This window comes from Pteropus vampyrus, unplaced genomic scaffold, assembly GCF_000151845.1.
Source record: "Pteropus vampyrus isolate Shadow unplaced genomic scaffold, Pvam_2.0 Scaffold61, whole genome shotgun sequence".
Classification (NCBI taxonomy): domain Eukaryota; kingdom Metazoa; phylum Chordata; class Mammalia; order Chiroptera; family Pteropodidae; genus Pteropus; species Pteropus vampyrus.
This window is the reverse complement of record NW_011888842.1, coordinates 1,063,669-1,079,505: the sequence shown is the minus strand read 5'-3', so window position 1 is coordinate 1,079,505 and position 15,837 is coordinate 1,063,669. Positions and strand designations below refer to the sequence as shown.

The 15,837-nt window shown below is 53.0% G+C and overlaps 1 protein-coding gene across 8 annotated transcripts in view; it reads left to right on the top strand.

Annotated features, from left to right (window-relative positions):
* WHRN (whirlin) overlaps window positions 1–15,837 on the top strand; it is an 83,714-nt gene that overhangs the window by 66,901 nt on the left and 976 nt on the right. For 5 of the 8 annotated variants that reach the window (XM_011360951.2, XM_023531091.1, XM_023531092.1 and 2 more), the window contains 5 exons: window positions 1,035–1,067; window positions 11,720–11,791; window positions 12,930–13,443; window positions 14,860–15,041; window positions 15,524–15,646. In XM_011360951.2, coding sequence (XP_011359253.1) covers window positions 1,035–1,067; window positions 11,720–11,791; window positions 12,930–13,443; window positions 14,860–15,041; window positions 15,524–15,646 — 924 coding nt within the window. The remainder of the gene's footprint in view (window positions 1–1,034; window positions 1,068–11,719; window positions 11,792–12,929; window positions 13,444–14,859; window positions 15,042–15,523; window positions 15,647–15,837) is intronic. The other 3 variants (XM_011360946.2, XM_011360949.2, XM_011360948.2) reach the window with 3 other exon arrangements.

The following is a 15,837-nucleotide window of genomic DNA, read 5'->3' as shown; positions in this document are numbered from 1 at the left end:
GATAGCACTTGCATGTCAGATCAGGACTAACCAAGGCCAGGGGGAGCCCTCAGACGCGGAGTCTAAGAAGTTGTGCAGGCAGGAGAGGCAGTGTGGAAAGAAGGTTGCTTCACCCCTCGGTGCCTCAGTTTCCCTACTTGCTTCCTTGACCTTCCCAGTAACTAAGAGTGGCAAGTACTGCCGTGATCTCTATTTTTCTCAGTGGTGCCACTTTCCCCAGCTTATCGGGAAGATTAAACGGTGAGCACCTCCCAACTAGTGCTAGCACCCCAGAGATGCTGCTCATACCCTGAGGGCAGGTGAAGCCTCTGTTCTTTTTGCCCTCCCCCAACCTGACTGGGAAAACCACCCCAAGGATTTGCATCCAGGGCCTTACAGACACTTGGAGGCTTCTGGAAAGCGCTGTGCTGAGGATCTGCCACTCCCGCTCCAAGCTTCATCCCGCCCTAGATGCCCTCCACAGCTGGGGCTCCAATTCTCAGACTCTGAGCTTCTCTGCTACCACAAGACTTAGGCCTCCTGGAAATTCAGATCTTCTCCAATCACATCTTCTGAATGGGGTCTTCCTTCAGGCTCTGCCTTTTATTAACAGATGTCACCTTGGACAAGTCACTTTCTTTCTCTGAGCATCGGTTTTTCCATCTGCCTAATGGGAATAATGGTCTCAGCCACTCCCTGCTGGAAAGTCCTAGGGTTGCCCCAAGGTGGATGACCGTCTCCTGAAAGCCCTTCTCAAGGACTAATATCCTTTCTGCTGAGCAGTGGGGACCCCCGGTTTCCTCCAGGTTGGCAGTTAGAATGAAGCGGTGCTGGCTGTAGCAACAGGGCCTTTTCTTCCCCATTTCTCCTTTATCCCTGCCCAAAGCATTCCAAGTGAAAAGAGAATTGTGTTTATTTTGCCTCTGCGTGTGTGTGCGTGTGTGTGTGTGTGTGCATGCACACATGCATTTGAGAGGTTTTGCTGTGCCCACCTCATCCCTAATATTTATTTGATGTATTTTTCTTTTTGCCTTTTGCCCACCCTTCCTCCCCAGGAGCGGCTGCTGTGGCTTATAGACCTGATGGAGGTACTGTCCTTTCTGCCAGGTGGGGCTATGGGAGTCCCTTAGCTGGGGCAGAGGTAGGGGGCCGTGGCCCTTCTCGCCACCCCCTTTACGTCTGCACCCAGCCCCAGAGGGGACCCGGGGTTCTTCTTGGTGGTCATTATCTCTCCCATTCAGCAGTTAATCAGATTTTCTCGGGCTCTGGAGTGAGAATGCCGTCTATTCAAATCCCGGCTCTGCTACTTCCTTGCTATGTGACCTCAGGAAATGGTTTCACCTCTCCGAGCTCAGGTTTAGGATCTGTAAAATGAGGATGATAATTTCTGTGCTGTGCAACTGTTGAGAGACCTATAATACGTTAGACACCCTGTCTGTCTGGATGTTTTTCTTCCTACTTCACATGCCATGGCTGTCTGTGTGTGCTTCAGCCCTTAGCTCACATGCCACCACTTCTAAAAAGATTTCCCCGATCTTCTCAAGGGGGCAGGGGGTGACTTGCAGCGTCTGGCCCCTCCAATCCGTTAGGCTTTCTGTTGTGGCTCTCGTCTCATTATATTCTAATAATGTTTAAAAGCCTGGCCAGTTACCTCCCTTGACCAGGGACTGCTTGGGAGCAGCAGCTGTGTCTGGAGTCACCACTGAATCCCTAGTGCTCAGCACAGAGCCTGACCCATATTCATAATTGGGACCTTTCTTAATTATAATAGTAGCTTGCATTTGTCAAGAGTTCTCCATGGCACTGGGATCATGCTTCCCAATTGTGTCTTCCTTGACCTTCCCAGTAACTAAGAGTGGCAAGTACTGCCGTGATCTTCATTTTACTCAGGAGAAAATTGAAGCTCAAGGTGAAGGGACGACTTGCTCAAGGTCACTTCGCTAGTGAGTGAGGGGAGTCAGGCTTCAGCCCAGGCCTCCTGGCCTCTGAGCTGCTGCTCTGAACCCTGCTGTCTGGCTATGATGCCTCCCTGAAAGCGCCCAGCAGCAGTTGCTTGTTAACGTCATCTGTCTGTCTGTCTGTCTGTCTGTCTGTCTGTCTACTTAACTGTCTTCTCCCTCCCCCTCTTTCTTCCTTCTGTCCTGTTAACGAAAACTGGTTGAGTGCTTACTCTGTGCTATATACAGCCATGGGTGCTGGGGTACAGTGATGAACAACAAAGAAGTCCTTTCCATGTGGAATTTAGGAGTTGGGCAGGGATGACAGACAAATAACTGGAAGAGTTATTTGAGTAAAGACCGGAAGAGGTGAGGGAGATGGTTATGCCCACCTCTGGGGAAGAGCCTTCAAACAGAGGGAATAGCAAGTGCTCTCTGAGGCAGGAGCAAGCCTGGAGTGTCTGAGCAAAGTCCAGGGGGTTGTGAGGCTGGAGCGGGGTGAGTGCAGGGAAGGGCAGTGGTAGATTGTGTGCTCAAGACTTTGGCTTTGACCCTAAGTGAAATGGGAGCCATTGGCAGGTTAGAGCAGGGCTGACATGGTTTGACTTAGTTTGAGCAGGATGTTGCTGACGGTCGAGACTAGATGAGGATGGGTTTGTACCAAGAACAGGTTCAGTCCCAGGAAGAGCCTGAGATGTGGGGCGGGCGGGGGTTGTGCAGCTTGAGCTGCTGAGAGATGTGATGATGGGCTCTGCAGGCACCAGCTCTTGCTGCTGCCTGGTCACTCCTGGCTTGGTGTCTCCTGGGAAACCTCTTCTTCCACACACACAGCGGGTTTCAGACTGAATACCCTGTATTGCCTGCGTGTAGAGCCCCCTCCTCCTGGAAGCCCCTCCAACAGGAGTTCAGGGCACCAGGAGACGTACATGTCCTCCACTCCGTTCCTACCATGCAGTATGCCCTCGGGAAAGCCCCTCACCCACCATCAGCCTCAGTCTCCCTATCTATACGAGCAAGGCAGACCACCTCCATCAAGGCTTCTCTAACTCAGAGTCCTCTCTCCATTGGGAGATGCTGGGAAAGACTCCAGGGAGGCCTGGCAAGGAATGGCAACTCTATATTCCCATCACTCCTCTATGCATTTGGACAAAGGCTCTGCAGTATTATTCCAGAGAGAGAGAGTGTGCAAAATAATATTTATTGTCTACCAAGTGCCAGGTGCTGGTCTCCAGCAGCACCATGTATTAGTGAGCTTTTGCTGCAGTAATGCTGAGTAACAAACAACCTCCAAATCTGGGTGGACAATAATCAAAAACATTTCTTTCTTATGGCCAAAATCCCTGCCCTCATGGAGCTCATATGCTTTTCATATCTCCATTCAAATGACTGTCACAGTGTTTTAACCTCGTCCTGAGTTTGCCTCCCCCAGTAAGCAGGGAGAGGTGGCGGGGTGTGGTAATGGACCACATCTTTCTCCTGTCGGTGTCTCTAGTGCCAGCCCAGGGCCTGGGACAGACTGGGGGCCCCGGAAATGTGAAGCAGAAACTGAAATGAAACTATACTCCTGGCCACTCAGGATTCTCTTCTAACGTCTGGCCTTCTCAACATTCGCCTCCCTCATCGTAGGAAAATGTCCTTTGCCTGGCACTCAGATAGCTGGCTATCAGTGCCCCAGATGCCCCAGATGATTATCCCGAATGGAGCTATTTTCCATTTAGCCTGAATTCCCTGGATCATGCTGCATGGTTATCAATCTCAGGTTAAGTATGGCTCCTTCTACAGCCATTTTCCCTCAAACCAGACACAATCAATCAACACAGATCAGATGCGGCCTGTCCCCGTCGACAAATTGTGTTTATTTCTCATTTGTCTAATAGAGACTCAGCCCTGGGAATTTTTTGCTGCCTCCAAACAATATCATGCCTCTCCCACAAAGAAGTCAGCTAAGAGAGCTGAGCAGCAGGAAGGAAGGGCTGCCCACCAATTCTTGAATTCTTCATCTCGTGCAAGCAGGCCTGTGGCGGAGGGGCTTAAGTGCACGAGCTCTGGAATCCCATTCATGACTCTCCTGCCTAGTAGCCATGTCACCTTGGGCAGGTGACTTAAGTTTTCAGAGCCTCAGTTTTTGCCTCTGTACCTTGGGCTGATCAGACCGGCTATCTGTCCTGAAGATTCAGTGAGGTCAGGAGTGGGCTTGCAGGTGTGGATTCTATTGAAATTCTAAAGGTTGGGAAAGGGCACTGGAGAGAATTACAGAGGAAAAGGGGTTGTAGAGGTCAAGGCCAGACTTGTCCCCACAGAGCAGACATCAGTGAGGTGGGGCCGGGGTACGGTGGCAGCTGGGATTTGCCCCAGCCTTAACCACAACACTTTTTCACCTGGATTTGAAAAGTTTTGCACTTCAGGCCTCCCATGTGCCTGGAAAGGGACTCCTTGGGCCTGCCTCTAAAATCTTTCTGCCTTTCTCCCCCTGCAGTAAGGTGAGAAGGGGCGCCGGGCATGGCTGTCAGCTCTTTGCTGCATAGGCCTCCCTGTCATGGCCTCCATGCCTCCCTCCTCATCCAGGCCAAAAGCTCAGGCCTGTCTAAGACTCCTCTAGCCACAGAGATACCTGATTGCCAAGGCCGCTTTTTCCAGAAACTGGGAGCAAACTGTTAGAGAGCCTTCTCTCTCTCGCTGCCTTGGTCCAACCTGATGGATTTAGAGAGTCCACTTCCGGGGCAAGTCCTCCCCCTGTCCCAATGGGGAGTAGGAGGAACCCATCTATTCACTCACTCATTCACTCAGCCACTCCTTTATTTATGCGGCAAGCATTCATTTGGTGCCTCCTACATTTCAGACTCTGAGCTGGGCAGCGGTCGCCATGGGCAAGAGACAGCAGGGCCTGCCCTCCTGAGCTTCACCAGTCCAGTCTGGGAGGTAGCTTCAAATCAAATCATCTACATAATTCATACTCTGATAAGTGGGTTGAAGGGTCCCGACCAGTCTGGGACATCAGGGAGAGATGTCTGAGCTAAGAAAGAAAGTCATTCTTGGCAATGAGGCAGCTTAGGGGGCCAGGGGAGGGCCCTGATCTTCGAGACCCAGTGGATGCCCAAGAGGTCGATGGGGCCAGAGTGCTGGGACTGAAAGTGGAAAGGGAGAAGGTCAGCAGCAGGAGGTGCCAGGAACGTGAGTTTAATTTGAGGGTCCTCAGTGAGGAAGTGACACAATCTCGTTTGCATCTTTTAAGATTCTCTCCTACGTGTGGAGAGAGCTCAGAGGGGCAAGTGGATGGGGGTGACCCTGTCCAGGAGTGGAGGTATGTTGTCTGGTGCTGTCCAGGTGTGCAGGTCTGTTGTCTGTAGCCCTATCCCAGGAAGCTGCCTGGTGCCCCGATGGGGCCACGACGAGGCTGGAGTCTGCCTTTCTCCTTGAGCCCATTCCCGCCTGAGAGTCCTCAGCTTGCATCCCCTGTGGCCTAGAACCATAAATTCACCAGAGCATTGGTGACCTGCAGGGGGGCTGCAGCTCTGCTTCAGCTGGAATCTGAAGTAAGGACTGTTTCTCCCAGTCAGTCCTTTGCAGAACATCAGCCCTTTGGGGTGAGGACTCGGGGGTGCTGGAAACTCCGTGTCTGCCAAGTAGAACCAAGTCCACAGGGGTCAGAGCCTGTTGGAACATGGGCAGCCCTTGCTCTGCTCGGAGTCCCATTTTCCCAGCTGTAAAGTGGCGGAGTTGGACTAAGCATTGGCCCGAGACTGTGGGGAGCCCTTCATCTTTCCCGTGCCATGGATCCCTCTGGCAGGCTGGAAGATCCTGGCGACCCCTTCTCAGAATAATAGTTTTAAATGTTTAAATATAAAACATGTACATAGGATTACACAGGAAACAAATCATAATGAAATGCCATTTTTCAAATACCAAAACAAATTTTCAAACATGTACTTCCTTATTTGCACGCCCAATAATGAGGCCTGGCAGTGGTGGGTAAGGGCTGTAATCGGAAGTCCCGATGAGTAAAAATGGGCTTTTGTGGCATCTGCAACAGCGGAATGTGATATGAAAGATCTGTGACTTCGGTTGGTTACAGTGTCACAGGCACTGCTGATTCTGCTGGGCTGTGTCACCTCCATTCATAAGGGAAGGAAATGCTACATTTCACTTAGAGGTGAATGAAAGTAAGAATGCAGTGTTTTCGCCCAGCTGAGTTCACAGTCCCTTGCATTCCCTCCTGGAGCCCTGATTTCCGATTGTCCTAAGGGCTCTTGCAGCCCTGCCCTGGAGATTCTGGGTCACACCGTCTGTCCACTGAATGACAGCTTTTTCCTAAGACTATTGGGAGAGAGATGAAACAGGGCACCACACAGGCTTCACGGGGCAAGGCAGTGACCCTTCACCTCAGGAGGCTTCCCAGGGACTTTTCTGCCTCTCTGGTTTGGTGGTCAAACACAACAGCAGAAGCGGACAAGCTGGCAGCCCACCCAGCGAGTGTCCTCTGCCGTGGGGTCCTGTCCCTCCCAGTCCACTCCTCTGACCTTCCCCATCAACTTCCAGACTTCCTCCCCGCTCCGTTCTTGGAGAGGTTGAGAGCAGGATGTCCCGTCTCCCCCAGCAGTGACCCGTGACCCTTAGACTTGTCCCCTGCACTCTGGGTGGCCCCACTGCCCACTGCCCCCACCCCACCACCCTGCCCCCACCGGGAATGCCAGGACTTTCTGGCCGTACCCAGCTCACATGGCTGTCATACCCCTCCCACCACCCTGTCTTTCCTGGGGTGACACGCTCCCCTTCCCAAGCCCCAGCTCTCGTCCCCCATGCCCGGCTTTTCTCTCACCTTTTCTTCCTCTTTCTCCCTTCGCGCTCTCTCTCTCTTTTCTCCCAAATCCGCTCCTTTTTCTTCTCTCTTATTCTCGCTCTTCCCTCTCTAGTTTCCCCTCCCTCTCCCTGTGTCCTGTGACCTTCCAGAAGCCTTTGTGACTCAGGTTCAAAGTTTCCCCATATCCTTGTGCGTTTGGGGGCAGAGGTGGGGGGAGCCTATTGTCCTGACATCACAGTAAAGCAGCAAAAAGAACAAAGAGCTGAAAATAGCAGCTTTAGGTAAGAGCCCTCCCATTATAATGAGGGGATGGAGGCCTAGAAACCTGGGAATTGGCCTGGAGGGAGGGGAGGGGTCAGGGGAGGGACAGGAGGGGCCTTATTTTGCTGAAGTGGCACCTGGGCTATGCAAGCCACCATTTCCCGGATCAGGAGTCTACCTGGCAGAGGTCCACGCAGGTGATTGCCCCCATCACTTCATTTCATTTTATCCCCATGGTTCCCTCAAACCAAACTCCTGGGATATCTGGGCCCTGATTGGGCCAACTCAGACAACAAGGAGGGTTTTTTTTTTTTTTCTCTGAAAAGAAGGAGATTTTCTGAACCGCCACAGATTGGAGATGAAAGAGTTGGGGGAGCAGGTCCTTGGGGGTATCCTGGATCTTGTGGGAAGCACTCTGGATAATAGTCAGATCTTAAATAAGGTTCAGCTTCCTGCCCCATCTTTGCTGTGTGACCTTGGGCATGTGGCCTTCCTTCTCTGAGCCCTCGGTCACCTCAGCTGTAGAATGGATGAAGGATCCCACCTGGTAGGATTAATTGAGCTACTGGGTCTATTCCCTCAATTGGGCTCTGGCCTCGTTGGTGCAGGGGGAGGAGGGGGCCAAAACACTGGGGGTGGGGGAGGGCCGGGATACACAGGCCAGTTCCTGTGTGAGCTCTGACCTTGATCCTCCTCTCAAAGCCTGTTCCGTGAGTGTTTCTGCTGACACATCCCCCAGGTTCTTAGCCTGCTGTCTGCAGCTATTTCAGATGCACAAAGAACATGGCTCGGGGACTCGGGGCTCCTGAGCGTCTGGATTCGGCAGATGGAGTCTGGCAGGGCTGGGCTCCGACCCGTCTGCCATTTGCTCCACTTCAAGCCTCCCTCCCAAGGCTGGACGTTTGTCCCTCTCCACCCTTCCCTTCCTCCCTTCCATCCCTGCCTTCTGTCTCCCCTCCAGGATGCCATTAACAGCAGAGAATGGCTGAGGCCAGGGGCCAACGATGGCTATGTTCTCTCTTGGTTCAGAGAGAGTTGCTCCCAGGGCCCTCTGGTTCCTACAGTACCAGGGTCCTATCCAGTTCTGGAGTCGGGTAGGGCTGCCTGCATGGGCTTTCCTACCTGAGTTAGAAACCTGATTAGCTGTAGAGTGGCCTATGACCTTGGACAAGTCACTTCCCTCTCTGAGCTTAAGTATAAAAGAAGTGAGGTGAGGGGAATCATAGTGCCTGCCTCACACCGAGAATCTGATGAGATCATGTAAGGGAAAAGCCTAACAGGGAGGCTGGCACATATTAGGTCCTCTAATTTGTAGTTCTCTGATCTCCTTTCTAAGAGAAAGTCACACCCTCCCTGTAATGCACGGCAAGGATGGCAAGGACGTGCTTGTGTTGTCAAACTCTGGAGCCTTAATTTCCCCCTCTCATGGGCTCTTTTACAACTGCCAGCCCCATCAATGATCCCAAACAGGAGTTTGTGGGCAGCTTCTGTGTGCATGGCCCTCTGCTAGGTGTTGGGGACACAGTGACCTGCTCATCTTTTATCTGCATGAGCTTTCCTCATAAGTCAAGGCTGCCTGATAAATGTTTGTTGAGTGACTAAATGAATGCTTGAAACTCCTAATGTGCCAGAACAGGACAGAATCCAATGTCCTTGGTCCCATCATGGACTGTCGTCCGAGTCCCCAGGTGCCTGCAGGTTGAATCCCAGGGTCAGGTGGCAGTGCTGCATTTGAGTGTGGTGAAGGCCTCTTGTTTTTGCTGTGGGCACTTCTCAGGCTTCTGACCCTCTGCAGGCCTCCTGCCAAGTCCTGCAAAGTCACTGCATGTAACCGACGCTGCCTTGCCATTCACCTTGATTCTGGATGCTCTGTGTTGCCCAGCTGGACTACTTCCTGGGGGCACTGGAGTTTGGTTTTGGAGTTTGGAGGGTTGTACAGGAGGACTGCAGTTTCCTTTCCCTCAAGGTGTTTGCACAGGCCAGGGCACGTTTTGCAACTGTTCGGTTGCTGGATCACGTTTGCGAGGTCCCAGGCTTCTGATGTGTGTAACAGTCACCTCCGCTCATGTATTGTGCCACGCTCTATTCTGAGAATTTTTTAGGTGTGCATATGTCAATCCCACGAGAGAAGGGCTGCTGTTAACCCATTTTTACAGATGAGGAAACTGAAGCACAGAGCACTTCAGTGATTTGCTCACCATCAGTCAGCTAGAAGTGGCAGAGCTGGGTGTGATCTCAAAGAAGCCAAACCAGTGCGGCCAATCAGTGGGTGAGAGAGCTTCCCCATTGCTCTGCCTTCCAAGGATCCCCCGCTGTCCTTGCATCACTGAGGCTGTCAGCAGCAACTTCCTGTGAGGCACTGTGCAGGAGATGGGGTCGGAGAGAGCAGGAACCCATCAGGAGGCTGAGGTTCGCATGCAAGCCTCAGCTTTGTTGGTAAATGGGGCAGTTTTCCTGGCCTGACTTTGCCCCAGAGGCATCATGAGACCAGATGGGGAGCCCTGGGAGTGAGAGGCTCAGAGCAGGGCGGAGGGGTGAGGGGCAAGCATCTTGTTAGTTGGCGGGTTCCCATGACTAGCCTCTGTGATCCTGTGGCCTTTGCCACCCAGAATGCTCAAGGCTTCGGGAGGATCCCTGGAGTTGGGGATCAGTATAGATGACCCAGTGGCCTCTGCCCTAGGAGATATGGAGTTGGGAGCACCTTCCATCCCCACCTGTTGCCCTCACCCTCATTCAAGCCACCATGACTGCTCGCCACAATGACAGCAGTAATTGCCTTGCTTAATTCTCTGCCTGCTCAGGCCTCCTCCCCGTGATGACCAGAGAGATTGATTCATTTACCTATCGATCCATTCGTGGATTCATTAAGTCGCTTAGTAAATATTTATCAAGCAGCCACTGTCCTGAACACCGAGGACAGAGTAGGGACCAGGTAGTCACAAGTCCTGCCTCTGAGGAGTTTTTATCCTACTGACAGATAATAAGCAAATTAATAGTATAATATCAGGTAGCGATAAATCTCATATAGAAAAATGAAGCAGCATCAGAGGTTAGACAGAGTGGTGTGTAGCAGGGAAGGGGTGCTGTTTTAGACAGGGCTGGTCCAGGGAGGCCTCACTGACACCAGAACTAAATGAAGTAAGGGAGTGAGCCAGGAGCAGAGTGGGCAGGGCGCAGTGAGTGCAAAGGCCCTGAGGCAGAACCATCCTATCCAGTGAAGGAGTAGCCGGAAAGGGCCCAGTCACTAGGCACAATGAGTGAGGAATTTGAAATTTCCTCCAAGTAAGATAGAAAGGCCCTGGAGGGTTAGGAGCTGGGGAGGGACATTATCTGACTTACGTTTCAAGGATTACATCCTAGCCACTAGGTGAAAAATAGTGATCAGTGCAAAGGAGAGACATAAAGCAGGATGGGGGCTGGGCATTGTAATTTTACGTAGGTTGTCAGGGTAGGCCTTTTTGAGGAGGTGGTATTTGTGTAAGGTCTTGAAGTTGGTGAGCAAATGGAACAAGCTTTGTGGCTAGCCAAGGGGACCAATGTTCCAGGCAGAGGGAACAGCCCCTGTGGGGGCCCTGGTATGCCTGCATTGTTCTAATGTGGCTTGAATTGAGCAAAGGGGAGCATCACAGAAGGCAAATTTGACCACATATCCATGGCAACCCACTACCTGCAGGCTTTCCAAGCAGCTTCATGTTTGACTCACGTGGAACCACTGGATGCATCTCAAACGTTCTCTATCCTTTCTGCTTTATGCACATCTTTCCCTCTGGAACACCCATCGTTCCCTCCTTTGCCCGGCTCACCCACAAGGCTCAACTTTTAACTATTCTCCCTCCTCCAGGAAGTCTTCCTTGATAACCCTTTCCCAGCTACATTATATGCCTGTTTTTCCTCACTCTGAGCAGAGTCTCCTCTGTACTTGTTTGTGTCAGTCCCATTTTCTTTAAGCTACCGAAGGCATGAGTCATGTCTCACCTCCTCTGTGTCTCAGGCCCTGTCACTCTAGAGCATTGAGACTGCCCAGTACTGATCTCTGTACCTGAGACTTGAGTCAGGTGTTGGTTGCAGAGGCTTTGCCATCCTAGGCTCTGTTGGGTGGAGAAATGGCTTCCCCGAGTACTCAGGAAAGACCAGTGTAGAGAGGAACACTGCTCAGCTTCCCGGGAAAGCCCTAGAGATGGCCTTTCGGCAGCTCAGTGTCACTTGAGGGAGCATTTGGCTTTTTCTGGTGATTCAGAGAAGGAAGGAAGAAACTGGCAATTTTGCAAAATAAAGTTCGTTTAAATCTTAACCACTCCCCTCACTATTAAAACCATTAAAATTAGGGGAGAGAGAGAGAGAGACTTTCCCCATCCACCTCTCATTTGCATCTTGTCATATGTACACCTTCCTGGGATTCTGTCAGCGAGCAACAGAGAGAGGACCCTTAGGACTTGTTGAGCAGCACCAGCTTCAGAAATTTCCATCCAAGGCTAGAGCCACTGCATGGCCTCTCCAGGTGGTTCCTGGGAGGCCTGGAGATAATCAGAAAGTCTCAAAGAAAAGTTGATTTCAAAATGACCAGCAAGGAAATTGATGTTAATTTTAATGCGTAAAATAAATCCCTTTGGAGCGGGTCATGTCAGGAGTCATGTAAACCACGTGGATATATCACAGGACCCACAGATTTTGGAGTTTTAGAGAGCAAACTGGTATTTTCTTCTTGGTTTATATTGGCTCACATTGCCTTCTTCTCCATTCGTAGAATACTCTGGACCTGGAGGAAACTGGAGAGGCTGTCCAGGGCACCGTGAACACTCTCCCAGATATTTCCCTGGTAAGAGGTTCTCTGGCACCTTCCTTGCCCTCCGTGGTCTGCCCAAGACCCCAGGGACTGCAAGCCACTGGGAGGGGACAGAGGATCTGGCCGTGAGCTCTAGAACTAGCCCCAGACCTGTGCACAAGTGTGTCCCTTGGTCACCTCCAGCAGGGGCCAGGATGGCTCTTTCCAGGCATTTAGGTGGGGCTGTCAGGCTGTTTAACCCTTTGCCCAGTTGGTGTTATTTTTGATATGTTAATCTGAACGTTATCATAGTAAATACTGAAAGATGAAGAGAACTCCCTGAAGAGGTCATATGACTGGGCTGGAAATAGAAGTTAAATGTGACCTTGTATCTATGTCCACACATCAGCAGCTTAAGGCTGTGACACTTTGTGACTGTGACCCAAATAACTTTTGAATGGCCTAGGCTCTGGAGCCAGTCTGCCTGGGTTCAAATTCCACATCTACCACTGACCATGACTTTGGGCAAGTTTCCTAACCTCTCTGTGCCTCAGCTTTCCCATCGCTAAAACGGGGATGAGAATAGTGTACCTACCCCATAAGTTTGTGGCAAGGGTTAGTTAGTTATTTTAAGTGAAGCATTTGGAACAGCGCCTGTGCTGCCATCAAAGCTATGCAAGTGTCGGATGTTGGTGCGGGCAGAAAGAATATTATAATGACAGCATCTGTGTGCCCTGCCCAGGGCCACACAGCACCCTAGCCCATGCGTCTTTTCTCCTTGTGTCCGTGCTGTCCCCCTCCAGTCCTGGCACACTTCCCATCTGTAATAGCCACAATAAGCCCCTAAAAAGAAAAGTCAAAGAAATGCCTTTTTTGTTTTTCCATTCGCCACATCCTGGCTCTAATTAAGTCTTGTTCCCCTCGACGAGCCCCAGCTGATGCCAAGAACTTCAATTCCCAAAGGTAACCGTGCTGTCCCCAGAGATGCAGCCAGGATCCTGATGCTTATCAGCTGCTGAGATGCTGGGAGAAGTTTTCCACTCAGTGTTGCATTATTCAGAGCAGTGTGGCCAAGAGCAGACAGCGTGGGGAGAGAATTCCAGCCGGGCCTGGCCCACTTGGCTGTCGGGTCTCCCCTCTTCCAGCTGCAATGGGCTCTGACTCCTTCTACTCTTGTTGGGTCTTTTGGCAGGATGATGTCAAATCCACAGCCGAGGGGCTGCCTAGCTACAGGCCGCCGCCTCCCCCACCAGCTCTGGCTCAGCTGAGGAAGCCAGGAAGCCAGGACCTGCAGCCGCCTTCCTCCGCTTCTTCCCACTCGGGCATCGTCTTCTCGGCTCCACGGAACTGCAGCCCGCCCGTGGGCACCGCACCCACCCCAGAAGCCGCCTCAGCACAGGCCTCGCCCTCCTCCCCCATCTATGCTTCCGTTTCCCCTGCCAACCCCAGCGCCAAGAGGCCGCTGGATGCCCATCTGGCCCTGGTCAACCAACACCCCATAGGCCCCTTCCCACGGGTCCAGTCCCCGCCACACCTGAAAAGCCCCCCAGCAGAGACCGCACTGGCAGGGGGCTGCCTCCCGCCACCGTCCCCGTCCGGCCGCCCAGACCAGATAGGCACAAACCAGCACTTTGTCATGGTGGAGGTGCACCGCCCGGACAGCGAGCCCGACGTGAACGAAGTGAGGGCGCTGCCCCAGACACGCAGTGAGTACTGGCAGACCCTGGGGGTGGGGCCAGGGTGCCCGCTGTGTGATCTCGAGGGGCCTGGCCCCTCTAGGCTGATCTGCCCCTCAACACAGTGAAGGCAAGACCAGGTGCTCTCCCAGTGAGGGGTCTTCAGGCCCAGGTGTTTCCTTGCTCCGGGTCAGGGTGGTTGGGGAGGAGGGTCCTGAGTCCCCATTTATGGGCTTGGGAGTTGGGGATGTGAGTGTGAGTCTTGGCTCTGCCATGTACTAGCTGTGTGGCTGTGGACCAGCTGCTGTTCCTCTCCGGCTGCTTTTCCAATCTAGAGTGGACATGACAGTGACAGCCCTGCCAGGCCCCTGTAAGGGTTGGGCTCCTCCCCCAGCGCCCCCAGCGCCCCCAACCCTGGTCACGTCGCATTTACCTACCAATCTCCCCCCGCCCCCTCCCGCCATAAAAACTAAACTTTTTGAGGGCAGGGTGATCTCTACGCCCGGAGCCGGGCAGAGAGCAAGTGCAGGGGGAAAGGTGGACCCCTGGAGGTCTCCTGACTTGGGGCTGCAGAGTCAGAGTGCAGGATGGACTTCCCGGCACCCAGGAGGCCAGCCTGGGGTTGATGGCTGGTTAGAGGGAATTTAAATCTGACCCGCCAAACTCCAAAGTGTGTTCGGCCCCTGTGTTTGCAGAGGATATCCAGCTGAGGATGTCCTGCTTTCTACTCCAGGACTCACTGAGCCCTCCCCAGGCTCTGGACTGCCTCCCTCCTGTTTTCGAGTTCCATACATTTTGTTGGATTCTGCTGCCATCTTGTGGCAGAAGTGATACAAGGGGCCTGCTGTGGCCAAGTCAGGGTCCCCGCACTCAGTTGCTTAGTGAGGGAGAACAGGCAGGATGTGGTGCCAAACTCGAGCTATGACTGATGGATCACTGCTGCCTCTAGACCTGGCACTGAGCCGGACGCACACGATAATAAGAGCTAACTCTTATTATACTGTGCTGTGTGCTGGACACTGTTCTAAGGTCCTTGCCTGTATTAGTAACTCCTCTAATCCCGCGACAGTCCTGTGAGGCGGCTACTGTCATTATCCTTATTTTATAGATGAGGAAACAGTCACAGAAAGTAATTGTGGAGCCAGTCTAGTGGCTGTGGGCTGAGTTTGCCTCCTGACCTGACCTCTGTTTTAATCATTACGCCAGGGGCAATCAAGGCAGATGTCCTGGGAGTGTCGGGCCCTGGAGCCAGGCCCATTTGGAAGGTGTCAGTAGGCGGGAGAATGGTGGGGAGTCTCCCTGCCCTCCAGCTCCCCCAACTCTCCCTAGCCTTTACCAAGAGAATCCCCCCAGCCTTCCAGCCTGCAGCTCCATCACCTCCTCCAGGAAGCCCTCCCTGACCCCAGCTGTATAAACCGCTACTTTCCTCCTGTTGCCCCCTCCCAGCAGCCTCCACGCTCTCACAGCTCTCGGACAGCGGGCAGACTCTGAGCGAGGACAGTGGGGTGGATGCTGGTGAGGCAGAGGCCAGCGCCCTGGGCCGGGGCAGACAGATGGTATCCACCAAGAGCAGAAGTAGCAAGGAGCCACTTCAAAACGAAAGAAGCACAGAGGCGGCCACCAAACCGGTGAGCTAGGATGAAGGGGGCGCAGAGGGTGAGGGGAAGGCAGGCCCTAGGTGAAGAACAGGAAGTCCTTGACCAGGGTTCAGCTTGACAAGTAACCACAAAAGACAGAGAGAGCACCCTCAGCAGAGGGATGTGGGTACCAGGGAGGGATGTGCGTTAGGCCGGAGGCCCAATTTAAGTCCTACCTTCACTGTGACACTAACAAGCCAAGCACTGAAGAGTGGTCTTGAGAATCTTAAAGCTCAGTTCTGACTTGTGTGGTGGCTGAGGCAGCCGGGTCTGGATACAAGTCCTGGTGTCACCACCAGCCAGCCTTGGGCCACCCCTTAACTTCTCGAGCCTCAGGGATTTTTGTAGCAGTTAGAGAGCTAAGAACACCAAGCGCTGAGCTTCCTGCCTGGCATGCTGGAGGCTCAAACACCGGGCTGGAGTCCAGGCCCTGCTGAGAAGGCCTCAGTCACTGGTCTCCTTCACACCCGCAGCCCGGACTCCTGGAGCCTACGTCCACCCTGGTCCGCGTGAAGAAAAGTGCAGCCACCCTGGGCATCGCCATCGAGGGTGGCGCCAACACCCGCCAGCCCCTGCCTAGGATTGTCACAATTCAGGTACATCCTCTGGGGCCCCACTTGGCCATCTCTCCCTACCCCTGAAAGTACCTTTCTCAGCATCCCCAGGGCTTCGCCACCCCCCGAGGTGAGCCAGGACCTAAGCGCAGACCCAGGCTCATACCACCTTTGCGCTCACTGAGCCTCAGTTTTCCTACCCAGGGCAGTGGACACCCAGATTGTAGCTGCCT